General features: G+C 38.0%; 1 protein-coding gene across 1 annotated transcript; it reads right to left on the bottom strand.

Annotated features, from left to right (window-relative positions):
* Positions 1 to 314: 314 nt before the first annotated feature.
* LOC113233651 (zinc finger protein 879-like) lies at positions 315 to 17861 on the bottom strand. The gene is made up of 8 exons (XM_026468820.1): positions 17633 to 17861; positions 12033 to 12653; positions 10782 to 10986; positions 9130 to 9271; positions 7779 to 7935; positions 5084 to 5221; positions 4589 to 4765; positions 315 to 465 (listed from the first exon to the last, which is right to left on the bottom strand). The coding sequence occupies exons 1-8, from the start codon at positions 17816 to 17818 to the stop codon at positions 445 to 447; spliced, it is 1647 nt and encodes a 548-aa protein (XP_026324605.1). The 5' UTR covers positions 17819 to 17861; the 3' UTR covers positions 315 to 444.
* Between the last annotated feature and the right edge of the window lie 336 nt (positions 17862 to 18197).

Genomic DNA, 18197 nt, shown 5'->3' with positions numbered 1-18197 from the left:
TTAAAATCGAAATTAATTTTGAAACGATTTTTATGAGATCGATTCAAGAGAATATTCAAAGATTCAAAGACGTACATATATGATCCAATACATAAATCAAAAAAATTCGATTTAACCCAAAACATTCTGTATCCCTAGTTTGTACGTTACACAATCAACGTAAAGTTCATTATGCTATGATTATAAATAAAATTTTTGCTTAATGCCATTTCGCAGCAATGTAGAGTCATAGAAATAAAATAAAATTTTGTGGACCTGGTGGTACGTACAAAACAACAATGTCTATTTCTCAATGATTACACAAAAAAATCGGTTTATAATGTTTTATTGATATAAATATGTTATCTTTACATATAACTTAAGTTCATAATTATGTAAGGTTTCACTTTTTTAAAGAATCAAATTACAAATAACAAAGATATAAATACAAATCATTCGTCAGGGTCACGCGGGATTCTGTGTAGTCTGAAACAAGAAAAATGTATTTTATACATTTCGTCATAAAAACACAATTTTGTTTACTTACAGTCACAACCAAAACGCTTACAAGCTCTCTATAATTTAGTTTTTTAGAGACATTTTTATGGACAACTCACACTTGACCAAATAATTGACTGTGCTATCATATTTTTATTCAATTAAAAGATAGTTTTAGTACTTTATATAAATCAGCTTCGTTATTTGTTCTAACTTATTGTTACCTCTTAATAGGAAAACTAAATCAAAAAAATCAAAATCAAAATAATCTTTATTTCATAGGTAAGCATTATTACACTTGAAATCGTCACAATGGTTAAACTCTACCGCTCATTCGTAAGGCAGATTCCCCTGAGAAGAATGAGCAAGAAACTCTAGGGGTTGCTCTTTGTAAATAACATTATTATATACAATATTTTTTTATTTGAAACATCAGATTGAGACTACCTCCATGAGCTAAACGGGTTACTACCACGGATTTTTGTCATCCAAGTACGCAGAAGTTGTATAATAACCTTTAGTATAAAGTTTTTGTTTCACTATAGTTTTAAACCTCGTGAAAGGCAAATTTTGTATATCAACCGGAATCTTGTTATAGAAGCGTATACATTGCCCCTTAAATGATTGTTTGACTTTGTGAAGACGACTATCAAGAAAAGCTAGTTTATTTTTATTCCTCGTATTAATGTTATGTCTGTCACTATTTTTCATAAAGAAATTACTATTCCTTTTAACATAAATTATATTTTCATAAATGTATTGTGAGGCTAGTGTAAGAATGTTAATTTCCTTAAACTTATCTCTCAAAGATACTTTGGGGCCCAGATTGTAAATTGCCCTAACTGCACGTTTCTGCAGGACAAAGATTCTATTGATATCGGCGGCATTACCCCAAAGCAAAATGCCGTATGTCATTAGACTGTGAAAGTAGCTGAAGTAAACCAATCTAGCGGTTTCGACGTCTGAAAGTTTCCTTATTTTTTTAATCGCGTACACTGCAGAGCTGAGCCGTTTTGACAACTTACTTATATGGGGACCCCATTGCAATTTAGCATCTAACGTTATACCTAGAAATACAACTGTATCCACAAGATTCAATTTTTCGTTTCTAACTACAATGTTTGTAACCGTCTCTCTAACATTGGGTAATGTAAATTTCACACAATTTGTTTTTTTCTCATTAAGAAGTAGGTTATTAACAGCAAACCAATCAACTACTTTAGATATAGCATTGTTCACATCGTCATAGGAACATTGGTGCCTTTTAACTTTAAATAATAAGGAAGTATCATCAGCAAACAATACTATCTCATGATTTATACCCTCCATAAGGCTAGGTAAATCATTAATATAAACTAAAAACAAAAATGGGCCTAGAATTGAACCTTGAGGGACACCCATGCTAATTACAGACCCTGACGATCTCGTACCGTTAACATCGACCCTCTGTACCCTACCACGCAAATACGATTTAAGAAGGTCGAGATCACGTCCCGCCACACCATAATGGCGAAGTTTCCTGACCAGTGTATCATGGTGCACACAATCAAAAGCCTTGGAAAGGTCACAGAATACACCAATAGCATCATGTGAGACTTCCCATGCATCAAATATATGATTAATCAACTCTACACCAGCGTCGGTTGTAGAGCGACCCCGAGTGAAACCAAATTGTTTAGGAGACATTAAATTATTACTATAAAAATGTGCACACATCTGATTTAGAATAATTTTTTCAAATATTTTACTGAGAGTTGGTAGTATTGATATAGGTCTGAAATTGGTGGGGTCAGAAATACTACCAGATTTGAAAAGTGGAATAACTTTACTTTGCTTCATGAGGTCAGGAAAGACACCATCATCAACACATTTATTAAAGACACAGGCTAAGTAAGGCGCAATACAATCAACTATAGAACTAATTACTCTGACTGAAAGACCATCAAGATCAGCAGTATTTTTTATATTTATAGACTTAAAGGCTTTAACAATATCGTTTGGAAATACATGACGGAACCTTAAATTAGTGCTACTAACTGCATTATTTTCTTTTAGTAAGGATTCAGCGGCCGTGGGAGATGAATTTAACGAATTAGTAGTCAAAATTGGAATGTTGGTAAAAACATTTTCAAATATTTTAGCAACTTCTGCGTCTGTGTTTACAATTTTGTCATTAAATCTTAGTTGAAAATCTAAGTTACGAGGTTTGACCCTTCCAGTTTCGCTATTTATAATATTCCAAGTCGTTTTTACTACATTCGCGCTGCTGTTTATTTTATTATTAATAAACATTGCTTTGGCTGCCACACAAACACGTTTAAACATTTTCGAATATTTCCTAACAAAATCATTAAAACTGTTACTAGTGTTATAAGTTCTTTCATCGTAAAGATCATACAGCCTTTGTCTACTTTTGTGAATTCCCACAGTCGCCCATTCACTAAATTTCAATGAATTATTAATAGTTATGATTTTGGACTTAAAAACATTATCACGTTCACTTTTCACTATGTTGAAAACTGAATTATACAATTTATTGGGATCGTTAAAGCCTCTCTACAAATGTCCTATTAAATGTATGGCAGTGTTTATTGTTAAAATTTTGGATATTTTCTAGTTTTATTTTTAAAAAGTTATTGATGTTGATTTACCTATTAGGTACTTACCCTTACCGATTATACTCCCTGTATAATAATAAACTAGACTATAAACTGGGAATCGACGCCAGAACCACCAATGAAGGAGGCAAGCATTCTCCCAACTATGCTATTATTTTTCTTTGGTTTAAATTACAACAAAAACACGGTCTTTTTAGTAATCTTTAGTAGTCAGTAGTAGCCTAATTGTTTACCGCCTCTCAAGCAGAGCCCGTGGGTTCAATTCTGAACTTGCACCTCTTGAGTTTTTCGGAATTTATGCGCGAAACTTAACTTAAAACTTAACCATGAGCTTTTCGGTGAAGAAAACATCGTGACGAAACCTGCATGTAGAAGGTACACAACCGTCCGAAAACGTGAGAAGGCTTTCAATATTTCAATTCGGCCAGCATGGTCTTTTTTTATGATACTAAGTGACGGAACGAACAAGTCGTGCGCCTGATGGTAAGCGACACGCCTGTCCATAACAATTGCAGTGCCACTCAGACCTTTAAATAGCAAAGGTCTGAGGTGCACTGCCACTGCGCCCGTCACCCAGAGACATAACTTGAAAAGTCCCATGTGTGTAATTTCACTAGTGCCTGCACAGCAATGCTCGCACATCAAGTATATAACCAGAAATAGAGACGAATTTTATTCATACGATTTAAAAATCCTAGTTTTACTTTCTAGTAGTTAAACTTTTACTGTCTTTAAAAAAAATTAATAATTATAATTTGCATTTGCATATAAAGAGACGAAAAACCATTTATTTTGTTTGAAAACTATTCTGCCACATCATTACTGTGACAACTGGGCTGCGATTGGCCAGCCCCAATTCGAAACAATTGACGGGTGTCGTAATTGTTTCACTTCAAATCGACCAGTTAACTTGAGCTTTGCTATACTAGACGAATATTGCAAAATTACATTTCGCGATTGTTACACATAGGAAATGAAACATTTTACCGGATTTAAATGGCGTATATTTGTTTTTTCAAACAAACCGACGTTCGGGCCCGTTACAGGTCCATTTTCATTCAAATTTCATTTCCTACTACATATTTAATTACCGATGAAATTTGATTCCGTGTTTTTGTAATTAGATATTTTGCTGTTTTTCCCACACCACCGAATGGCACAGCACGCCGTTGTTAGAGATATTATCTTTACTACAATAAATACAAAATATTTTTGGAATACACGGAGACGTATACACAGGTCAGTTGTTGGCGCTGTCTATATATCAGTGCAAACGAGAGTTAATATTTATAAGTGATGTATCACTGATGAGTTAACAGGAATGTATAGCCGTCATTTCGTTTCTATTTCTAGTTATACACTCGATGAGCTCACATTACTGCTTGGCGGCAGAAATATGTAAGGTGGCAGTACTTCCCTGGACGACCTCGCCTGAGACGAGACCCGTGTCCAGCAGTGAGACGTACAAACGGGTTGATGAAATTATAACATACCCAGTCAATATCCCCCGTGTCGTATAGCACCGGGGATTTGGCGTCCTTGGCCTGCAGCTCGAGGAGTTCGTTCTGGATGTCCACACTGAGCTCCTGTATCGGCACGGCCTCCGTGCGCCAGTACACGTTCAGGTGTTTGCTGGCGCGGTTCCGGCGTTTGTGTGCTTTCAGATGAACCTGGAATGTTGATATGTGAAGGTTATGCAACTTTTTCGACGATCCCAGTTCGATTCCCGAGAGGACTATTTTTGAAAATGAAGGTTTGTGTCGCAATTATGTTGATGTCTTCTGTATAATAATGAGTGGAAATTGATCGAAAAAAACCTAATATATAAATCAAATTATGCTGTTGACTGTACTTTACGTAGCGTTCAAATATACCTTTTTTATAATACCAAGTAACGGGACGAGCAAGTCGTGCGCGAATTCTGCGCAGTTTAAAAATTTTACAGTTTGGGATACTTTACTGTTGAGTGTGTGTACCAACACCCTTACCTTTTTTATATGCGTATTGACCATAGAAGTGAGATGAAAAAGTGCAGGACAGAGCGGGCATCGTCGCGTGGGCACACTATGCGCGCACAACGAATGTTGGTTACGGCGGTTTGCCGACACGAAGCCACGACCACACGTCTGCAAGCGCACATTTATAAGTCACAAGTTAATAATAATAAAAATTGAAGTCGTCTTGCTCGATACGACACGTATTGTTCGCCGGTTCTTGAACTTGAGTCTCTGACCCCGGCAAACTGTGCCATTGCCGGGGACTACCGCCTAAAATACATGTCCAAAATAATAATAATGCCATGTAGCAGTTTACCAACTAGCAAAATTTTTTAAGGACTACGCAGCATGACTGTACGTTTATCTGCGCACTCATCACGAACCAGTTTGCGGGAGCAAGCCCATGCAATAAAGTGTATACGTGAGGCGCACTATAAGTTTCCGGAATGAATAAGAAAAAATACTATAGAAATTAATTTATTGTTTCTGAAAATATTCTTCGTTCGCGTTAATGCACTATTTCACATGAATGAACCAATTTTGAAAGCATTTATGCCACTCCTCCGTGACAGTCTCTGAAACATATTTTTCATACTCTTTGACAGCCTCTTCAGGTGATGAAAATCGTTGACCGCGTAACTGGTTCTTAATTTTTGGAAATAAATAAAAGTCACAAGGTGCCAGGTCGGGACTGTACGCGGGATGGCTCATAAGGTCAACTTTGTTCACCTTCAAAAATTCATTTGTCTGTCTGGCCGTGTGAGAACTGGCATTATCGTGGTGCAAGAGCAGCCACGTTGGATTTTATTAAAAAAGAAGCAATTATCCGCTTAGAGACACTTTGCACGCGCGCCACTTTGGTTGGTTTCGGCTCGTCTCGAAAGACCCATACGCTCGATTGCTGCTTTGTTTTGGGATCGTAATTATAAATCCATGTTTCATCACCTGTTACCTACACCAAATTTGATGTAAGCATACCATTGTACCAAGTGACCCGATCCGTCTTTTGAGCCTCAATCAAATTGTGTGGGATCCATCGAGAGCACAGCCTTTTCACACCCAAATGTTTGTGTAGTATTGATTGTATTTAAGAAAGAAAGAAAACTTTATTACACAAGCACAGACATGCATATAAACAAAACAACAGAGGAACAATAATAATAATAATAACAATTCAAAATTAATCTGTTAGGCCCTCGGAGAAGCGAGAGTCCAAAATAAATAATGAAAAAATAATAACTAAAAAAAAAGTAAATTAAAACAATTGTAATGGAGTACCTAATTCACCGTCATGCGTGTCGCGGCTGGTGCAATCGGAACTTGCTCAGCTTTAGCCACAAACGGCTTTTTTACAACCATTTCGTGGCGCTGATTTTCAGAAAGCCCGGGGCGAGTGACCCACTGACAACAATACAGAACTCAACAATAAATAAATAAACAGACAAGAAAACCGACTTAATAGGTAGCGTACAGACAAATGAGAGATACTTATGATATGTAAATAACAGTATATCGATAAAATAAACTTAAATTCTAATATTTTCATACAAATTGGATAGTATATGAAATGTACAGGTAATTATGTGAAGTGTCATGTCCACTCGATCGGAGGCTCGAGGCGAGGTGCGGGAGCGGGTGACTTTCGAACAGGCAACAACCTGTTTGGTTGCGCAACTGCGCTGCACATATTTTCTTTCCTTATCTCCTACGAATACCCAAACTGAATACTTGCGTCGTTCGCTCGCGCCGCCGCCGAAGGGACTAGCGTAGCTGGACGCTGTATTTCGGTTTATAAAAGTCATAGATATAGTACATAAAGGTGCACATTCGTAATAAATTTACAATTATTTATTATTATTTATTTTTTATTATTAATTATTTATTATTGTTCAATGTAAAAGCTAGGGTAAGTACTCTTCATAACATTATTATTAACTTTTTTTATTCTATACATAAATTGTATTCGTAATGGATATTGATGGGTAATTGTGTAATAATGAATTAAAATAAAATCATATTGATTTCATATTAGTAATGAATTGTACGAGTATATGTATATTACAGGAAGAGAATGAGGAAAACATAAAAGGATAAGATCGCCACCTGATACCATGCAATCAAGCCCGTAAACGGAAAAAAAAGAAAGAGGTAATAAGCAAAGGAACTGACTGCCGCAGGTGCCGCATATGCCGAGCATAACCCTTTGGTAAGTACTAATGTGGCAATTAAGGTAGTGTGTCACGCTATTTGACTCATGCCTATGCCGAAAGATACCCGAATGTCATGGTATGTCACATGCCTCCGCAGTGGACGGGCGACCATCACGAAATTCGTCACTGAGATTCACACGACCGCGTTCGAATTCTGCAAACCAGCTAATAGTCGTCTTGCATGGTGCTTCATAGTCAAAAGTAGTTTAAAGCCGAGTGAAGCTCCGCTTACCTGTTGGATTACCCTTAAAGTCGTAGAAAATCATACTATTTTAAAAATTTTCACGAGTTAAATCCATGGTGATGTAGACAACCAATTTCTAAAATGTAAAAACAAGTGACAGTCAGATGAAACAAACTGTATTCTACAGCCAAAGAGTTCCATTTTGAAATGCTGTAATTATTTTTTAAATATTGTTTATGTAAGTGGCCAGTTCCGGAAACTTATAGTGCGCCCTATGTATTGAAGCACTCACATCACATTTGAAAGGCCTCTCGTTGGTGTGCAGCATGGTATGCCACATCAATGCGCGTTCGTCCACGAAGTACTTTCCGCATGTGGAGCACATGAGCTGCTTGCTTCTGGACTTTGTGTTCTCTGTATCTTGTTTAGTCTTCTCTAGGTGTTTGCGCCTGGAAACATAACAACCGATTTTCAATCACGATTTTATCAGCATTAGAGATGTGCACCGATCGTAAAATTGTCGGCGATGGCGTCTGATGGTTTTTTAACCAACATTAGACATGTATTTTTCAAGTATTGAAAAAAAAACTCATAAAACATTGTTTAAATCAGACTTCGTATTAATTTTCAACGTTTTGTACACTTGAACTTGTACTTTAGCACGTATGTTGGCACATGACGAATAATCAAATTAAAGAATGTTTATTTGTTTTGTTGACAAATATTTTGTTTTTATGATTTTTATGATGATATCAAGCGACGGGACGAACAAATTGTGCGCTTGGCACGCGACGTATGCATGACAGTTGCAATGCCACTCAGCTTTATCGCAAAGATCTGAGGGGCACCGTCACTGCGTCCGTCACCCTGGGATATAAGTTGATAAGTCCAATGTGCCTGTAATTTCACCAGCACCCTTACCCTTTAAAACAGGAACGCAGTGATGTTCATATTACTGTTTAATTTTTTTATAACACGAAGAACAAGTCGTGTGCTTGGTGGTAAGCGACACGCTAATCCATAACAGTTGCAGTGCTTAGAGCGTTAAATCGCAAAGAACTTAGGAGCACTGACACTGCGTCCACTGAGACATAAGTTGATAAGTCCCGTGTGCCTCCTGTTGGTTGTAGTTTTCCGAAAAATTTCAAATAGTGAATTGTTTTCCGCAAAAATCCCCCAACAATTAGAAATATATAATTTCGAAGGCTCATTATGTTCTACGTTTAGAGATATCTTTCGAAGTTTTATTTAGAGCTTATGGGCACTGCCATTGAGCTCATACAAAATCGAAATTATCTACGCTATAATAGCCTACTAAATCTGCTGAACAACACCAGGCGCTCACTACGAGGCAAAAGGAACCTAAGCACGCGCTCAGAGAGGTGAAAATTACGTTGCCCGCTGTGTGCAGTCGCGCGGAGCCGAATGCTCATAAATGAAAGACTTGTGCCGACGTCGGTACACTTATCGCGTAACTTTGAGCGAGTGACGAAGCCTTGAACGAGGCCACAGTAAGTGAGACGTGTATATAAGGGATTGACCTGACATTGCGCCATACCAGTAGCTGCAAAAGTCGAGAAGAACGGCCTTTTCCCGGCACAATAATAGGCTAATAATTATATATATATATATTTGATACTTACTTATCTTCTGGCTTCATCTTTAACTCATGTTTTTTAATATGCATTTCAAAACTATGTTCGCCTTTGTACATTCTTCCGCAATAATAACAAGTGTATTTTTTATCATGTTTCGTATCATTATGTTCTTGCAGCCGTTCCTCGTCTGAAAACATATTACCATTTTAATCTATATGTATAAAAAAAGGCACTCAGTATGCAGGTCAATCACCCGTATTACGTGGGCCGAAACCCCCGTAATTCCCCGTACTATGGAGTATAAGAGGCAACTTGATGGGTACTGCCCCAAAACACCATAAAAAGTTATTTACAACATTTTTATTTTACTGAACAACACACTTTATTTGCAACAAACAGTTGCAAATAAAATTTATGTTTTCTCAACATTTTTTTTTATAATGTCAAGTGACGGGACGAACAAGTCGTGCGCATACGGTAAGCTACACGCCTGTCCATAACAGTTGCAGTGTAACGTAGAGCTTTAAATCGCCAAGATCAGAGGGGTACTACCACTGCGCCCGTCACCCTGAGACATAAGTTGACAAGTCCCATGTGCCTGTAATTTCACCAGCACCCCTACCCATCAGAACCGGAATGCAGTAATGCTAAAATTAGTGATTGGCGGCAGAAATAAGTAAGGTGGCAGTACTTCCAAGGATGAACTCTTTCACAACGAGCTCTCCAAGCGTTTGTGTTTATATCAATGTGTTTCATGCGTTTTTGTGGTATATCTTGTGCAGTGATTGTAAATGTTTGTCACTGCTTGTATTTGTGCTGAATAAACGGTTTATCTATATATCTACCATAATATTCATATACTTTTTGTGACTATACTATTTAGTTTGTAGCCACGGTGAGGCAACAGACGCTGGTTCGAGCCCAGTCTGATCGAAGGTATTTTTTTGTTTATTCGATTTTTGTGTCCATACTAAATAACAAACTAGGTTAAAAATTTTCCACAAAAAATATTCTAATGTCATGGTTAGTAAAAACATCATGTTATTCAATAAAAACATTACAATTAATATAGCGACATCTCTCGGCAGTCACTGGTAACTTAAAAGTACCTGGCTCAATTAAGAAATTTTCATGAGTCTCTCACAGGTGGCGCTACGACAAAAAAGCCGTTTAAACCCAATACACAGCGAGCATATAGAGAAATTCGTAAGGTCTATTGACTCGATCAGATTAGTTGGAAAGACCGGTAGCCACGGTGTGGCAACAGACGCTGGTTCGAGTCCAGTTGGATTGAAGGAATTTTTCTTTGTGTTTGTTCGAACTTTGTATTCTAGCAGACAAGCTTGACAGATGGTCATCATCAGCCATGGATAGCAACACCAAGGTTGCTTTCCTTTGAGAGCGATGTTCACTAGCATTTATTCATTACAGTACTGTTAACTATTGGAACTTTTTGCTGTGTTGAATAACTGTACAACAATACAACCGGGGTATTTTAAAGGTAAGAATGAACAGATATTAATTAGGCAAAAGTAAACCTCCATTGTCAAACAAATGTAAGCCTATCTTTTTATTTATTATAAGCCAGTTGTGTCTCTTTTTCTGTCAGTACCGGTTTTAGGCTAAAGGAGTCCAAATCATTCCTATACCTCCGTTTTGAGTTTTGTTTTGCAAGCTTATTTTAAATAAAATAATACCTGGTAGGATCACTCCGCACAGTTCACAGACATGAGCGCCTTCCAACTGGCTCATGTTGTCGGTTTCTTCGTGCCATTGGAGATGAGCTATGATGGTGTCACGTTTCTTAAACGCTGCATTGCAGATGTGACAGCAGAGAATGTTTGTATGGGTTTTTAGATGTACATTGAATTCTAATTCGTTTTCGTATGTTGCTTTGCACACCTGAAATTTATATTTGTTATAAAAACAAGCCTGCTCAAGTATGTGCTCAAGGTGGCACTCTGCAAATTTCATACTAAGGATAAAAAGGACTCATTGTGTAAACTAAATGTAAACTAAAATATTTTGGCGAATAACTCCTGGATTAAATCCAGACCTCTAAGGACCAAATTCACCTTCAGAAATCGTTGTCAACCCAAGAAAACTTTCTCGTATATGTTTAAAAGATAGAAGAAAGATCGTAGTCCTGCAGACTTCTGCAGGACTACGTGATGCTGTCCACCACGGGATGCTACCGCATTTGAAAAAAAGATCTCAATTATCAATATAAACTACACTACAAATATATTTTTTTCCCTTGCGATTTTTTCAAGTCAAGTCAATATAAAAAATACATGTTTTCAATTATTATTTTGTGGTGGCAGGAGTTGAAATTTTTTTAACTTGCCAAGTGGGCGGTGAACCAAAAAGTTTGGGATCCTATGCTTTAGAGCCTATGCATACGGCGTATTTTTTACACGATGAGCGTTTTAAACGTCGAGGCTCAAAAAGTAGATATATTGCTTTAACCGCGCGTACGAAAGCTATATAGACGTGTGAGAGAAACGCGTTCAAAACTCGTCTGTATCGCGTTTTACATGCGTTGCATCTGGTTGCAAGACTGAGAAGGGGCGGGGAAAGGGCGCGTGCACCACGTCGCAGATGACGCGCATGTCACTAACGCGCCTTTACGGTGCTACTGAATTTGTGAACGTGTGCAATGGTTTAAGCGCGTTTAATCGCGTTAACGCGCGTTATCTGCGTATCGTCAGCGCGTCAAAATTACTCCTAGATAAATATTCTGTTTTTGGACAAAAAAAGAAAATCAAAGACAAAATCACTAGATTTATGTATGCCTGTAGCATCTGGCAATGGTTTATGGGCCTTGAGATCTCCATAATGGCGCTGCTTGGTCAATTTGGTAGATTAACCAAGCAAGCATTGGGTTCCAGATCTCTATCTACCAATGTACCAAAGCATTAATAATAATAAACAAACTTCATACTCACTTTACAAACAAAAAGATCAATGTTATGATCAGTCTTCATGTGTTCCTTTAATTTTGCTATAAATCGGTACTTCACAGGACATTTACTACATTTTCTATATACCATAGGATCCCTCTTTTTCCGTAATTTGCTTACTTGTCTGACTTTTTGAACTTCGTCTTTGATTTTTTCATTTTTATCAGCACTTACTAATTCAAGGGTACTATTGCTGTTCATTTTATAATACAAGGGTTCACCATTTTCTTTTACAACAACCACTATGTTATCATCATCATTTTGGAAAGATTTTGAATTATTTTTAATATCTACATGCTCTTTTTTGACACTAACTTCTTGGTCCATGACTGTAGACCCATAGAGGTCTAAAGAAAAGTTGTTAGTGCAAATATTAGGATCGATGTCTAAGAATCCAAAATGAGGTTCAATATCTGGTAATGTGATACAAATCGAGTCATTTGAAGGTTGTTCTGGTAATTCTACTGAGAACACACTTCGTTCCAGGTCCTCAATGTAGAAATTTAGTATTTCCTCACTGTATTTTGCTGTGCGATAGAATTTGTACACTGTAACTGCCTTAGTGAAGCATTCTGAGCATATGTTGCTTTTGTCTGAATCTGAAAACTATGAAAAATACTTTGGTAAGATACTATTATAGATTTTTTTATAGATTTCTATTTCAACTGTTATAGATTTTTTTTGTTTTTATGATACCAAATGATGGAATGAACAAGTTGTGCGATTAATGGTAACACACCTATCTATAACAGTTGCAGTGGCACTCGAGCTTTAAATTGCAAAGCCCTGAGGGGTATGTTTGCACCACTTAGAGCGCTGCTGTAAGTTGTGAAGATATTCGCTCTGTCATCTTCGCCAGAACTGTTGTGAAATTTGTTGTACAAGTTTCCAACGCCTCAACGGTGAGATGTGTGTCATCGATGGTGTTCCCGGGCAGGCTAACCAGCGGCTGACCAATAAGGAAATGACCGGGTGTAAGCGTGTCAAGATTAGATGTGTCGTCTGTCAATGGACATAACGGCCTAGAGTTAAGAACTGCCTCAGCCCTAGCGAACACTGCACAGTTTTTCGAAAGTGAGCACCTGTTCTCTTACCGTTCGAAGCAGCAATTGCTTAGCTGACTTTACCGTCGACTCCCACAGCCCACCCATATGTGGAGCGTAAGGCTAATGAGTAAAAAAATAAGTCATATGCCATCTGACACCGAATTTAGTTAATTTATTCCTAACTTGTTGACTGTCAAGGTAGTTAACGGCCCCTTGGAAGTTTTGCTCGCGCAATCCGCGGGATTGGACGCGGAGGGTACGTATCGCCACCCAGCGGATGGTATTAGGCCTTGGACCTGGAAAACACGATTCCCCTCAAAGGTCTGCAGCTTATGCGGTGGAGTGCGCAACCACGCAAGCACGATAGTAGAGTCGCACCACGCAGTGGCACCACTTAAGTTGATTTTGCCTTATAAAAGGCCCATATAGTGACCAATCAGTCGAGCAAGGAGCACGGCCCCGCAGAGCTCGAATCGTGGAATGGCCAGCTTTTGACGTAAAGGAGCTTCAAGAGACCGGCCACGAAACAGATGAACGCTGACTTCGCCGGAAGAGTGCTGAACTCAAAGGTATATAACGGCGGCGTAACCGTTTTCAGACGCATCGCAGAATCCCCTAATCTCGCATGTGTATGCGTTTGTGCTGAGTATAAATCTGGGTATTTGTAGTAGTTTAAGGAGTTTGAAAGTCTCTGCGAATGTATCCCAGAGCTTAATGATCTGTCTGGCAGTTGATCGTCTCAGGAAATATCTAGGCTGCAGACTCGCTGCATTAAGACCTTAGCGAAAAAGGTAACGGGCGCTAAGTAACCGCGATGGTCTTAGATACGAGCGATGTTGGAAAGAATTTCTCGTTTGGTACGGCACGTACCTAGATTTGAGACCTGACAAACGAAACTATCCGATGCAGAGTTCCACTCTACTCCCAGTATCTTAAAAATGTTATCTCCTGACTCTTCGAAACGGAGAGGTTTCTCTAAATGGTCGGCTGGATAAGTTTCTAAAACTTCAGCGCTGTCTTTGCTGAGTTTCCGTTCTAAAACCACAAAACCGCTTAAGAGCGCTATCAAATGTTGAACCTAGAGGCACATATCCAAAGCGTACGACAAACCTACCGAAAGAGTCGCGAGAGTGGGTCTCTACAAAATGCTTTCCGCAAAGCAGATCTTCTGGATCCTGTATGGCTTTCGTTGGAACCTCCTCTACTTCCCAGAACTTTGTAGGAATGGAATTGAGGTCAACGGTACAAGACATAGATACAGCTTGATGCGAACCGTAAGATTTCAATGGAGCTCTACCCATCAGAACCCAGCCGAAAATAGATGAGTATGCGGAAGGAAATCTTTCGCCTAAAGAAAATTTGCGTCAATTGAACATTTGTTCATAGATTTCTACACAAAGGAACATGTCTATGGGTCCGGGCACCGAGAACTTATCATCAGCCAGCCTAAGATCTCTACACCTGCCTACCACTTCTGGAGCCAGTTGGGTACTAGGAAGGTGGCTGGTTGGTGGTTGAAGTAATCTGCTTAAGAATAACTGCGGTGGTTACCAACGGGGTACTACTTGGATCCATTAACAAATGGACGGCACACTGAACACTACCATTGGTGCGTCGTCCACTAATTTCTCCTAATCCAAAGAGTACAGAAGGGCAGGAGCGAGGCAATTGTAGTTTCCGTGCTAATGTTTCTGTAATTATGGTGACCTGTGAACCGCTTTCTATGAGAGCTCGAACTTTAATAATGGAATTATTGGCGTCTCTAACTCCAACCACAGCCGTGCCCAATAATACAGTAGACACACTGTGGATGCTATGAACATGGGGCGGTTGAATTGTAGAGCTTAAAGTGGATACAACGGCCTCTGGCTGGGCAGTTGATCTTTGAATAGTATGAGACTTGTTCTCTAAGTGTAGCTTAGTATGATGACGCCCATGACAAATTTGACAGCAACTTTTAGATTTACAGACCTGTTTTATTGAATAAATAAAATAAAAATCACGTCAATCGGTCGATCCGTTTTGAAATGAAAGTAGACACAAACAAACAAATAAAAAGGCAACAGACACAGTTTCGCATTTTAATAGCTATTAGTATTCCTAGATAGGTAATTTTCGTAGATAATAGACCGCGGACAATAATGTTTTAACAAGTTTTTGTTAAATAACACGATTTGTGCATTCCTGTATCAATCGGCTGGCTCATAGAATACTTGTTCTTAGTTGTTGAGTACGACTGAGCGTCGAATGAGATAAACGAGTTTATGCATGTTTGCCTTATTCCTGTCGGTGCGTGCTGCTTATGCAATCCTATATAAACAACGTAATATTTATTTTATTTTCATTTGCGGTTTTCGCGCGTAATAGATAAGCAGTACTTAAGTACTTACGTATTTCTCAAAACAAAACAATGTCGGAAGTAAAAAAGAAGAGAAGGCAATACTGTGCGGAATATATTAAATTCGGATTCATTGAAAATCCCACAAACCCATCGTCGCTTTTGTGCCTTCTATGTCTAAAACCATTTTCGAATGAAGCAATGAAGTCTTCAAGACTGCAAGATCATTTGAATAAAATGCATCCAGATAAGAAAGACAAGAATGTAGCATATTTTCAATGCCTAGAGAAGAAGCGTAATACTCAGCCAAAGACGATGACTAATGACGAGAATTTAAACCGTTTGTTGTTTCATACTGAAGTGCGTTGGCTATCAAGAGGCAATTGTCTGACTCGATTTTACAACCCGTTTAACTCTGTGATAGAGTTCTTGAAAACTAAAGATACAGAATTGCGCAACAAGCTCATTATACATAATAATAATATAGCTTACATGACAACCCTGTACAAAATGTTCAACGACATGAATCTCCTACTGCAAGGTGACGAACTAAATTTAATTAAAACAAAAAATGTCGTTGCTGCTTTCGCAGCCAAACTGCTTCTACACAAAAAGAATATGGGCAGACGTGAGTTTCACAATTTTCCGAATTTATCAGCATCCTGCAGTAATGACTACTTGTTTGCCTACTGCCAATATTTGGAAAACCTCCACATTGACTTCACCGAACAATACCAGGACATTTTGAACTTGGAAATACCAGACTGAGTGTTGGAACCATTTTCAAATGTCAACACAACAATATCACCTCAGCTGGAAGAAGAACTTATAGAATTTACAATGAACAAGGAAATAATAATCAAGTTCAAAAATGGTTACCAAGAATTTTTGGCTACAAAAACCAATCTCACAATAGTACCCTGGATTGGGGTCATTCGTTCAATGATTCTTGATAGCATTCCCATCGTCATATTTGTGTGAACGTGGTTTTAGTGCTGTGACAACGCTGCTTACTAAAAAGAGAAATTGTTTGCATGTTACCGAATGTGGTGACTTGCAGCTGTTCTTGAGTAAATTGGAACCTAATATCAATAAACTTATTAAACAGCATCAGATTCATCCTTCACGTTAGTTTTTATATTAGAATCGATTATGTTTATTTCATTTTGAATAAAAGATCTCTATCTGAATACTATAAAGTTGCATTTCAATAATCGTTCTCATTGGCAGGTGTAGCCCATAAGAGTTAACTTGAGACCTAAGCGCCGTTGTGTACTACCTACTGCGCTCAGGTCTCAAGTTAACTCTTGCAGGTTATGGTAAAAGTCTTGTTTAGAATGAATGTTTAATCTCCGCTAATATAGCTCACAATAATTAATTTAATTTGAAGTCATAGTGGTTTTTAAGTAGGTGAAAAAATGGAGGCACTAAAAAATAATTTATTCTCAAAGTCACTAAGTAGACAAAATAAGTTGGGGAACCCCTGATTTAGCATATTTAAAAAAATACATTATATGAAGCAGCATGTTTCTTTTTAGCTATTAAAAAGTCACTTATTTAGGGTTGGTACCCTGAAGGACTTTTATGTTCTCCGTTTTGGCTTGATATATTACCAGGATCTTTTGTGAGCGGGTAAAGGACACGTCTGGTGTTCTACCTAAATACATAACTCAATTTCACTCGAGGTGTGGGTTGGTTCTTGTTTGAATAACTATGTCCAATTGGTATTGCGATTTGTCATATTTGTATATGCTAAAAGTGCTCATTATTAGTAATATAATTATTGAAACAGAATATTGTCTATTACGCAGATAAAAAAGTAGTTATTTTTAAAAAGCTTACACTTATAATAATTGAGTATTTAAAATCTTGTGAGACAATTTATGCAATGCTTATTGTAATAATGTTGAGTTGTGTAATAATAATGATGAGTGTTGTTGTGTACAATAGGCAGAAGTAGCAGTTTTGTAGTTCGTCCAGGGAAGTACTGCCACCTTACCTATTTCTGCCGCCAAGCGGTAATGTGAGCTTTACTGCGCTCCGGTTTTGAAGGGTGCTGGTGAAAAGACACATGAGACTTGTCAACTTGTCTCTCATTGTGACGGGCGCAGTGCGTCCAGGAATTGCAGGGTTTCACAATTACAAATACAATACAAGATTCAAATCGTGAAAATTGGGCTATTTATATCCGCCAAACTAACCTGTATTTGACAAACGTTCTTCAGGACATCAGCGACACAAAATTCTTGATCCCCTTTGCATACAGTGGTGAAAATATTCTCACAAACATCTCCAAAGGGTAATAAACAAACCCTGCACAGATTTTCATCGAAAGTTCCGTCCACGATGTGTTTCACAACGCCTCTTATGTCCACGGCCGTCGCCATGGCTTGCACTACTCCTCCTGAAGACGAGAAGCACTTCAAAATACATTATCAGCTTAAAATATTTTTGTGACAACAAAACAAACTCAAATTCAGCGATTTTACCACCACAATCAAATTATTGATGCGTTCTCATCAAATAAGATGCGATACGAATACGGATTTTGCAGCCATTTTGGATTTTTTGAACGCTGCTTGTCTATGATAATGTAGAAGAAATTAGGAATACTTGTCATCGCCATCTAGTGGCCAGTAGCGTTAAAATACAAATGAGAAAATACCGGTATAATGCAGCTCTACAATCCTACATAGACAAAAGACCCAGAAAAAAAACCAAAACTGTCAAAGTTTTTTGTCGCAAAAATTGATTTGATTGTGGTAG

Source organism: Hyposmocoma kahamanoa, unplaced genomic scaffold (assembly GCF_003589595.1).
Source record: "Hyposmocoma kahamanoa isolate Upper Pololo Valley unplaced genomic scaffold, ASM358959v1 79, whole genome shotgun sequence".
NCBI lineage: Eukaryota > Metazoa > Arthropoda > Insecta > Lepidoptera > Cosmopterigidae > Hyposmocoma > Hyposmocoma kahamanoa.
This window is presented reverse-complemented; position numbering and strand designations above follow the sequence as displayed.